Source organism: Lutzomyia longipalpis, chromosome 2, assembly GCF_024334085.1.
Source record: "Lutzomyia longipalpis isolate SR_M1_2022 chromosome 2, ASM2433408v1".
Taxonomy (NCBI): Eukaryota; Metazoa; Arthropoda; class Insecta; order Diptera; family Psychodidae; genus Lutzomyia; species Lutzomyia longipalpis.
In genome coordinates, this window is record NC_074708.1 from 452,032 (window position 1) to 462,980 (window position 10,949).

Consider the following 10,949-nt stretch of genomic DNA (forward strand, 5'->3'; position numbering starts at 1 on the left):
ATTTAATCAATTAATGCTCTTCTTGGGGTTTATCAATTACATGTCCTACCCACATTCATTTAGAGCTTTAGATGCAAAGTTTGTTTAAAAAAAATATATAATGATCTATAAGACTTTTCTACGAACCTCCACTGTATATATAAAATACCGTTTTTTTTTGAAAATCATTTTTGTTTTCAACACTAGCGCAGCCATCGCTATGGAGTTAGAAAAGAGCGGGCCCAAAGTGTATTAAGACCAAGAGAGTCTCGTTTAGTAGAGGTACCATACAGTGTGGATTCAGTGTGTGGATCGAAATGTATCAACAAATAAAATATATAGCTTTTCTCTCACTCTTGCATACCTAATCTATTATGTATGTCTCATTTTATTAAGTCTTCCCCTAAAGAACTGTACATTTTAAGGCATTAAATTATCTTTTCTCTATTTTGTAGTGAGCCGTGATTAATGGGACACCGGAATAGTGGCGAGTGCATTGACAAATCCCGGGAGAAGATGTCACTTTTCGGGAATAGAGCATTTTTTAAGTAGATTTTTTTCCTAAATATGTCTATATCACTGCACGAGGCAGTATTTTCTGGTGATATTAAACTCCTCTCACAGCTCCTGAGAACTCAGGATGTTACGCAAAAGGACAAACACGGTGAGTTCATTTGCAAAAGGAAATTTTTCATTTACGCATTTTTTCCAACATAGAAACATACGCTCTCTCGTGAGAGACTTTAGCAAAATAAATCAACAAAAAATATTTTTTTTCGCTTTTTCTAGCTTTATAGTTTTTGTTCACTAAAGAATGAATGTATTTGGAGAAAAAAAAATTAATCTAAAAATAGCCACATAAAAATATTATTCATTAATGTTCATAATGGTGAAGATGGGGTTCGTTGTAGAGAGTCATAAAAATTCAAGGACCTTTTTTGTTATCACGACTGTATTCCCAGAATTTTTTCTTCTATTTCAACAGCTTAAGCTTTTAAGATTTTCACGTATTTTCGTGGAAGAAAAAAAAGCATTTTATTGAAGTTGTGAGAAAATGTAGAAATAACAAAGAAAATTTTACAATTGATAGGGAGCACCGTACATACATATACTTATATGTATATTGATGATTTATTAGTAGAAGAAATTCATTGCCTGTGGTTATGTGCGTTCATAAAAATGAGATTTGACTTTAGATAAAGCTCTTTGACTCTTTTTCACATTCATAATGACTAAAAACATTATTTTGATTTGCTTTTCTAATTGATAATCTCATCTTTTACCCAATCCACCCCTATAATAAAAAATTGATTTTTTTGGAATAAAATTATATTTTTAAGGAAAAGTAAAAGAAGTTAAATTAAAATCAGCTAATAATCTCAATCCAATTTTTTTTTACAGGTAACACCCCTTTGCACTTATCAGTGATGTTAGGCAGAAAAGGTAAATAAATGATCTTAATCAATCAAATATTTTTTTTTTCTAATCAATTTCACAATATTAAATTCTAATCTCCTCTATATCCACATACAAATAATCTTTACAGAATGCACCCAACTCCTTCTTGCCCATGGAGCTCCTGTGAAAGTGAAAAACCTTCAAGGATGGTCACCTCTAGCCGAAGCAATTTCCTATGGAGACCGACCCACAAGTAAGTTTAAAAGGCAAACATTTTTATTTGTTCCACTTTCATTTTCTCTAATCATGACTCATAACATTCTATATAAATATGAATTTTGCCCTCTTCGCTAGTTCACCTCTTGCTGTGGAAGTTGAAGAGACAGGCACGAGATCAGATGGAGCAAAGGCGCCCCAATTTAGTGAAGGCTCTCCAGCAAATGGGAGACTTTTACATGGAGCTCAAATGGGACTTTCAATCATGGGGTGAGTTCCTATTAATAAAATCCCCCTTTTCGCGATACTCACAGCTGTCTCCCCGCCCCACAGCGGAAATAATTCGCGCCATGCGGTTCTATTTTAAACGTAATTGACCCATTTCTCCAGAAATTAAATGCCTCAAAATCATAACTCAATAGAGTGGAGTGATGACAACATAAATCGCTATATTTAGTCTTAATGAGCAGCATATGAATATAATTATAATTAAAATGACGAACTGGGTTTTTTTTTTTACTTAGCTCTTAATTTACTAAAAAAAAATTTTTTTTTCCTAATCATTTTTCTTTTAATTAGTCATTAATGAAGAATTTAGAGACAGTGCGTAATTATTTAGGGCAGTAAGTCATATGAGGGTAATGCTGGTGATTGAGTTGCAAGAAGAAATGTTTTGTCATTGAAAATGTGATAAGAGGAAATTTCAAATGATGACTATACAGAATGATTTATATTTGCAACAAAATCTATTGACTTGAGCTAAAGAGTTGTTAACAATTCTTTGAACTGATAAAGAAAATTAAGGAACTCAATGTCATATCTTATTTATTAAAAATCTAATCTCAAAAAATCTCATTTATAAACAGTTTCTATATTTCTAATAATTCTCCATTAATTTTTTTTTAATAGTTCCACTGGTTTCGCGAATCCTTCCATCAGATATATGCAAAATTCACAAGGCAGGATGTTCAATTCGCCTGGACACGACACTTGTGGATTTTTCGGAAATGAAATGGGAACGTGGTGACATATCATTTATATTCCGTGGCGATAAGCCACCAAAAGAATCCCTCACTGTACTCGACAATGAGTACCAATGCTACCAACGTGTTCGCTATGAAGAAACTGAAGCTGAGATTGAAGATGAAGTGGATATTCTCATGTCAAGTGACATTATGGGTGCGCAGATGTCTACAAAGAGTATTAACTTTACACGCGCTCAATCTGGCTGGATATTCCGTGAGGATCGCAAAGAGACAATTGCCGGGCAGTATGAATGTGACTTGTACTGCATTAATGGTCTCGTGTTGGAATCCAGGAAGCGCAGGGAGCACCTCTCGAGGGATGATTTGCAAAAGAATAAAGCTCTCATGGAATCCTTCACGAAGGGACATTCCCAAAGTGTCGATCAAAATGGAGAAGTAAAGTTAAACAAAGAAAATCTCATTTTGAATTTTTATTTAATTGGGAATCTCTTTTCTTCTTCTAAAGATTCTACGAAGAACATCTCTATCCCCACCACCGAATAGCAATGTGACATGGGATGAATATTTAAAAGCAGAACCAGGAGATCATCCAAAATTAGGCAGGGATTTAGTCTATAAGGAATCTAGCAAGACATTTAGAGCTACAGTAGCTATGGTAAGTATTCAAGAAAATTTTCCATAAAATTTTTGTTTAAATCAGGTGATAAAAATTGTTAATTAACAATTTTAACTGTTTTTTTTTTTAGAAGAATTCTTTACTAAAAAAAAAGTCATTAGAACTTTGACTTGTTAAAATGGAAATATTTTTAAAAAAAAATTGGTTTTAACTTTACATTTCAGAGTAAGGACTTTCCTTTAACAGTGGACATGCTACTTAATGTACTAGAAGTCATTGCACCGTTTAAACATTTCTCCAAGTTGCGAGAATTTGTAACACTGAAGCTCCCAAGTGGATTCCCAGTTAAAATTGACATCCCCATTCTACCAACGGTCACAGCAAAGATTACATTCCAAAAATTTGAGTTTCGTGACAATATTCCAGCAAGTATGTTTGATGTCCCGGATAACTATGTTGAGGACAACATGAGGTGAGTATCTGCATTTATTTAGTCCCACCTTCCCCCTGCCCAACAGAAACACTAAATCAGCTTTACTAAAAAATAATGACAGATTTTTGATAAAAATTAACAATTTTAAATTTAAGTTTGCAGTAATATATTGTAGCTTAATATTATTACAACAACAAAAAATTGGATACGTAATTTCATAGTAAAAACGTTCTTAATTTGCTTTTTCTCCTCCTAATATCAGCTTCTGTGGCATTTCATGGTAATTTATGACTTACATCAATTTTTGTCTATATCTCTACCTATTTTTTTTCTTTTACCTCCTTGATATTATTTCTTATCTCTCTCACTCTCTCTCTTAGATCCTTGAAATAATGTAGAAAAAGTTTTTAAAAAATCTATTCCCTGTCCCACATTTCCCTGCCTCTGTGGCTGCATGAATAACAATTTAACTATAAAAAGAAAATCTTTGAGTTCCTTAAAGATGATGGTACAATGAAGCGATCTTATGTATTTAATAAATGCTGAAGCATGCTAACAAAGGATTGCAAAATCAAGACTAATACAAAATATTCCAAGTAAATCCCATATTTTCATAATTTATGTTTAAGTTATTTTATTTCTTTTTTTTATTTTTGAGAGGAATAAAAGTGATAAAAACATTTCATTTTATATGTATTCGATATATATAATTGTAGGTTTCCCGACTTATGACGTATCGAACTCATAACTGTAATTGAATTCACAACCAATCAACGTATCCTGTTCGAGAATAATTACATGTCCTTAAATTTTCCCATGATTTAAGACGTGATGCACAGATATTGTATCCTTAAATTTTTTTTGGTATAATTTATAAATTTTTAAGCATACCACACTACTATATAGATAAAATAAAAAATAAATAAAAAAACATTATTTTTTTTTAAATTTAGAACGTACCAAATATTTTAATTCAATTTATTGCGTTATAATTATTTTTTAAGTTGATTTTAAATCTAAACTTGCTATTTGTTATTGATTTGTTGGTGTTTTTTATTTCATTTTGTTTTTATCACAAAATGATTTACATATATACTTAAGAAAATTTGTTTTCTATCTTATTTTAATGCCAAAACACTTGTGTTTTAATTAATTCTTTTTCATTGTGATTTGAATTCCATTAATTATGATTTTTGCATTGATTATAGAGTGATAAACTATGGTTCCCAAGCATTTACTTTAATTTTATCATATAATATACATAGATTTTTTTATTTGTTGAGTTAGTTAATCCAGAAGAATAAGAATGTGTGACAACTCATCAAAGAAAATAATTTTAGCTTTAATATTCAAGAGTAAAAAAAATAGAAAATATACATTCCAATTTCAAGTAATAACTTTTCTATAAAAGAAAATTTATATAAAAAAAATAAAAGCATTTTTAGTGAGTGAAAATAAATTAAGTAGAAAAGCAAAATAATAAGTAATAATATTTTACAACAACAGCAACAAAAAATCTTTGTATAACTAAACTATCTTAAGTAAAAAGAATAATATTGCCACTGCACTGTTCTTTGGTTGTAGTAAATGTGCTTTAAAAGAAAGAAGAAGAAGTAAAAACAATGAAGAAAAAATGTCCATTTTAGATACATACATATACTTGAGATCATCCAATAAAAAAGTTTATATACCTAACATTAATTTTACAGGCCACAACATAAAAAAATGTTTTTTTTGTGCCCAAATTAAAAAGACATTTTACACTTTGCAGATTAACTATTAAAAAAAAGAGACACAAAAAACAGTGCCATATATATTATTTTCTTTTTATAAATGCATAAATTATACATATTCTTCATCATAGTAAAGTATTGAAGGAAATAAAACTCTAATATCAATCTAAAAGGAAATATTACTACGCCACATACAATAATAAATACAAAAAGAAATTTAAATGATCTCGAGTTGGGAGAAATTGTGAAATAATTGTATATTTGTTTTTTTGAAAAAAAAAACTATAATGTTTGTTAATTTGATCTTATTTTCTTTTTGTTTTTCAATTGAGAGAATAAAAAATGAAAACAGGAACACAAATGGTATTGAAAATAATTTCTTTTCCTCCTTTACTTTTCTCACCACATTTATTTATTTTTATTTATTGCATATACCTGCGACCTAATACATCAAAAATCATAAATAGGGTGTCCCAAGATTGGTGATTTTTTTCTTTGAATAAAAAAACCCTTTTTCTAATAAAACTTAATAAGAAAGGAAACGTTTCAATTTCTTAATTCTCTTGAGACGTTTCGCGGCCACTTTTCGAATCTTCATCAGGCCTACAGACAATTAGAAAACTAAAGCTGAATAGTATTGAATTAAAATCTAATCAACTGAAATGTAATTTATTCCAACTACTTAAATCAATCTTGTGAGACCCGAGAAAAATATTTTTTAATCTAAAATCTAAATAAAATTAAAGAGAAAAAAAATAATCTTGGGACATCTTTTAACTCTAAAATGAAGGTGTTCATATAAAGAAGTTGAGAACCGAAGGCCATTCGCATTGAATGGGAAAAAATGTGTCGAAATATCTCTCTTTATTCCACACCCGTGATCGTGGTATTCCTCAGCCAATAGATTCATCTCTCTTTACCAATGCGCGATCGCAACAAAAGAATTGTGTGTGGATGTTTCAATGAAGGTGCGAAAGAGACTTGTTTCGTTTCTTACACAGGTATAGTAGTGGCTTGAAAGGTGGTCTGGTCGTTTTGATGAGATCATTTCATTTTAGTCACTCACGGGTAAATGGTGTAAAATTTTAATTAAAAACTTTTCTCATTTTGGTATGTATTTTCACAAGTTTTTTTTTTTACAACTATCCCCATTGAAATATTTAACACAATATTTTGGGTTTATTCTACCATCACATATTGAAATCCTCTGTGCTCCATCTTCTTGCTCCCCCCCACCTTTGTGTGTGCAAGATAAAATTTAGAAAAAGAGGTGAAATGAATGGCAGAGGTGTGCTAGTTTAATAATATTTAAATTATAAAGTGAGGTATAGAAGTGAAATTTTCCTACAAGAGACTTTTCTGATAAAATCTTAAAAAAAAAAAGAGGAAAAGCGTGGCGATGATTTTTGCGCAAAAAACGAGCATTTTGTAAGAAGACAATGTGAAGAAATGAAAGTTTCTTCTTCACTTTATTTCATCACACAAACTATATACATATAAAGAGGATTTATGTGTACTTATTTCAAGTCCACGTTTGGTCAATTTGTCGTAGGAGGAACTCATATTAAAGTCCACCTTAAGTGCGAATTGCTTTAAAAATCCTCTCATAAAAATAAATCATTTTTGAGAATTTATTCATTCATCTCCTCTCAAGTGAAACCATCAACATCTTAGAAAATGTAAAAATGTTTTTTGAAGCATTTATAAGAAAATAGTTAATCATATAGCTCCTCTGGTACAGTTAGTTACATTACCATTTTGGCATAAGCGACAATTTTTTTTATTATGTGTGTGTGTTAGTTAGATTTTGCATCAGTTATGCCATCATGCAGTGAATATAGAAATTCCGCAGAAATTCTTAGAATATTCTTTTATTACCTTCTAAAAATTTATTCTTTCATTTAAAAGTAAGTAGAATATTTTATATTATTTATGTGTAAAACTTTTCACAGTTCAGTCAACTCCGTGGAAAGCTAGAGAAGGGATTTGGTACAAGAATAATAAGAAAAAGTAAAGGCAACACACAATATGGATGTGAGGAAGATATCAATTTGCCTGTTTTTGGTGCTTTTGGGTTTTATGGGTGGTGTTTTTGGTGAGAAAAAGTACAAAATGAAAGATATGATGAGGAAATCAATTGTTTTCGACAAAACCACCCCCGATGTTTTCTACTGTCCCACAACGAAGCCATCCTTTGAGAAGCTCATCGTTAAATCTAATCCCATTCACAAATTATGCGAACATGAGGGACGACCCTTGCCACCAGACTACAAATCTGACTGTTATCAGGTAAAGAAATATATTTTTTCCCTCTTTTATTGATTGTTGCTTTTAGTTCTTCTAATGGAAATTTTAATTGATTCAAGTGATTAATTAAAGAGATCTTTAAACTTTAAAAATCATTTGATACTCTGCTTTAAATTTTTCTTTATTTACAAAAAAAATAGAGATTTGCAACTTGTATTTAACAAGATATGCTAAATAATGTTGATTAGAGCATAAAATCATCATTTAAGAAAAAAGCAGAAAATGATGAAAAATTCGATAAGGAAAAGAAGTGTTATTTTTCACAAATTGCTGAAGCATTAAAGAGCATCAACATAGCATTATTTAGAACAACTATAAGATGATATGACGAAGAAATTATTCTAATCTAAACTGAATCTCTTTGCTCTTCTTGTTTTTTTTTTGCGAGAATTTTTTTAAATGGAAAGAACAATTCTTTGTCAATTTGACCTTAATTCAATGCGAGTTGTAAAATTCCCTTTATTTTTTATATCTCAATTACATATTATTTTTATTCCCATGCAATCCGCGTACGTAGGTATACATAATCTTTATTGGATTGAACAGTGAAAAAGAATTTAATTGCACAACATAACCCGTTATCAAGCATAGAAATTTTCTGAATATGATTTTGGAGCATATCATAAAGTTCAAAATAATTTTTTTTAAAGGTTGATTGTTGTGCTATTTCTCATACTTTTCATACCACAAAATTGCTCTATATAATTTGCAAATATGCGGTGGCTATTAGCAAGCATTCAAACATATTAGATCGGCGATAGCAGAGTGAATGTTACCAAACCGCTAAAATTCATCCTTGAATAATTTTGAACGTTTTTTTAAACATATAAAAGAGCTTTCAAAACGATAGAATAAATTGAATTAAAAACTAAAAATTATATTGAATATTTCAGGATATCGATGAATCGGATTATGCCTGCAAGGAGAAGTACAGGATAATGGTAATTATAAGTCATCTTCAATGAATTTATTGGCAAATTAAATTTATAAAAAAAAATAAAATTCACAAAATATGTGCAAAACAATTATAAATACATCCAAATAATTATTTTTTTTATTATACACCCATAAAAAAACAACTAAAAGAGCAAAATTAATCAAATAATATTGAAATGAAACACTGAATTTGCATGCTTCCGGTTTCATTTTGATTTATTTTTCAGAAACGAATCGCCAAACAGGAGGTGGATGTAAAAATTACAGATCATCATAATGCGCAAATACACAAGAAATAATATAAAATCAAATTTGCTACCCCGCTATATTCAACTCTGACACCACAAAAGACAATTGACTTGACCTTCTTTTTCCTCCTATATATTCATTTTTTTTTCCTCAACTAACACTGCAACTCTTCTTTGGCACATTTTATAGTAATGCTATGTAGTAGAAGAATTTGATTGAGAAGAAGGGAAAACTGTGTATTTAATTTGGAAAGAAATTCTTCTCTATATAGATTCTCATCGTGGTAATTGGTGTTAATCATGTTGAAGAGAGAAACTATTGAAATAATGTTTTACATACTGCATTGTGTTTAAAAAAAAACATTATGTACTTGCATTGAGCTTTTCTTCATTCCTAACAATACATTATAACTTCAAGCTTCTTTTCTCACAATTTACCACAATTTTTCTTCTCCTATTATTATTATTTATTATTTTTGATTTTATGGGTAATTTTCACGTGCTGAGAAGGGGGAGAAAAAAATTTTCCTCAGCTCGAGTTTCAATTGAAAATTCAACATAATTTTGCAATATTTCCTTGAGCAGTGGAAAATTTATAATATAGAGGAGGATGGCTTAAATCTGGCACTGCCATACATTTTTTTTTAAATTACAAAAGAAGAAAATAAAGTTGATTGCAAATGGGTTTGATTTGGGCCATCTTTCTCTTATTTAAAAGTGGGTGATGGTAATATATTTTATTTAAAGGATATTGTGCAAATGAATCTTAATTTCCAAGTCATTTGCACTCATCAGTTTATTTTGCAATTTTCCTATATAGAAATATTTTTTATTAATTCTATTATAGAACTTTCTAGTTGCCAAAATATAAATATTTTAAAGAATCTTCTAAAACGTGAAGAAGTTTAATTTTCCTAGTATTCTGGTGCTCCAATATATGTAACCTACAATTATTTTATAGTTTAATTTCAATAGCAAAATATACCTAATTGCAATATTCTTTTTTTTATTAAGTGGTTTAACATTTTGGGTTTTGGGTGATTTTAGGGAGAGCCTAATTTCTCCTTTCTTGCACATTTTTATTCAATTGTAATTAATTCTTCTTTTCATGGGATTTTATGTTCTTTCATGCACTGCACATAGTTTAGTTCAAGTATAAAAAAATAGTCAGACATTCTACTCCTTTAAATAAATTTTCACAATTTTTTCTTTGATCTAAACTGTTTCTAAAGAAAAATTCTACGGGAATATTTTCTTTTTTTTTTATTAATTTCTTTATAAAACTTTGATTTTTCTTCTTTCATTTTTTTTTATCTTTTGCATGAAAAACTTCTCAATGAAATATTTAGGAAGATTTCATTTTTTTTTCTCTATTTTTTTCTAAATTTAATTAATTTTTTTTCAATGAACTGACTATTGAAAAAAAAGAACGATACGGTGCGTCCTTCGGAAAATTTTCAACGGTACGTAATTTTTAAGGGATTTTTTTGTATAGAATATTTGCGATATATTTTAATTAGCACTTTTGAGAAGAGATTTTAGTTGTGTAAAAAGTTCCTTATTTTTTGGGAATATTTTTGTGTACAGGATATTCATTTTTTTTTTGAGGGAGTTCTAACTTTGCTGAATGGACTTAATTTGAAAGTAAAGAAAAGTTTTTGATTTTTTTTTGCTTGATTTTTATTTCCATACAGATGCGACTGTATCCACCGGGAAGTGATGCCCCATTCAATGGTGCACGATTGGCGAAATTCATGAAGAATGATGGTGAGATGAAGACAAAGGTGTCCTCTAAATATCAAGGAAAGCACTAAAAGTGTGTGGGTGGGATGGAGATCACGGAAAATCTACGTGCTGAATGCCCAAAATTACCCAAAATTATCACCATACTTCCCCACTGCCATGGGTTGTTTAATACGTCTCTAAAATCCTCTTAAATTAATTGGCTAAAAATAATTATTTTTTTATTACTTCTGTGAAACACTTGTTAACATTTAACAAAAATAGTGCAATTTTATTATAATGAGAATAAAATTATTTCTTTGCGAAAAATAAAGGGATTTTTTGAATTTATTCTTGAAAAGCTTTTTTTCCTTT

The 10,949-nt window shown here is 29.5% G+C and overlaps 3 protein-coding genes across 3 annotated transcripts in view; 2 read left to right on the top strand and 1 right to left on the bottom strand.

Annotated features, from left to right (window-relative positions):
- The window catches only part of LOC129788401 (N-acetylgalactosaminyltransferase 7), a 783,634-nt gene that overhangs the window by 174,472 nt on the left and 598,213 nt on the right, over positions 1–10,949 (bottom strand). The gene's annotated exons all lie outside the window — the stretch shown is intronic.
- On the top strand, positions 269–5,722 carry LOC129788425 (ankyrin repeat domain-containing protein 13C). The gene is made up of 9 exons (XM_055824486.1): positions 269–355; positions 435–643; positions 1,381–1,422; positions 1,526–1,630; positions 1,732–1,863; positions 2,503–3,014; positions 3,085–3,234; positions 3,420–3,667; positions 4,345–5,722. The coding sequence occupies exons 2-9, from the start codon at positions 547–549 to the stop codon at positions 4,358–4,360; spliced, it is 1,302 nt and encodes a 433-aa protein (XP_055680461.1). The 5' UTR covers positions 269–355; positions 435–546; the 3' UTR covers positions 4,361–5,722.
- Positions 5,833–10,908, top strand: LOC129788462 (uncharacterized). The gene is made up of 4 exons (XM_055824566.1): positions 5,833–6,471; positions 7,314–7,650; positions 8,562–8,609; positions 10,547–10,908. The coding sequence occupies exons 2-4, from the start codon at positions 7,390–7,392 to the stop codon at positions 10,664–10,666; spliced, it is 429 nt and encodes a 142-aa protein (XP_055680541.1). The 5' UTR covers positions 5,833–6,471; positions 7,314–7,389; the 3' UTR covers positions 10,667–10,908.

Coding starts and splice junctions, on each gene's coding strand:
- LOC129788425 (XM_055824486.1), top strand. CDS start 547: ATGTCTATATCACTGCACGAGGCAGTATTTTCTGGTGATATTAAACTC. Junction 1,423..1,525: donor AGTGATGTTAGGCAGAAAAG/GTAAATAAATGA, acceptor TAATCTTTACAG/AATGCACCCAACTCCTTCTT. Junction 1,631..1,731: donor CTATGGAGACCGACCCACAA/GTAAGTTTAAAA, acceptor CCTCTTCGCTAG/TTCACCTCTTGCTGTGGAAG.
- LOC129788462 (XM_055824566.1), top strand. CDS start 7,390: ATGGATGTGAGGAAGATATCAATTTGCCTGTTTTTGGTGCTTTTGGGT. Junction 7,651..8,561: donor ACAAATCTGACTGTTATCAG/GTAAAGAAATAT, acceptor TGAATATTTCAG/GATATCGATGAATCGGATTA. Junction 8,610..10,546: donor AGGAGAAGTACAGGATAATG/GTAATTATAAGT, acceptor ATTTCCATACAG/ATGCGACTGTATCCACCGGG.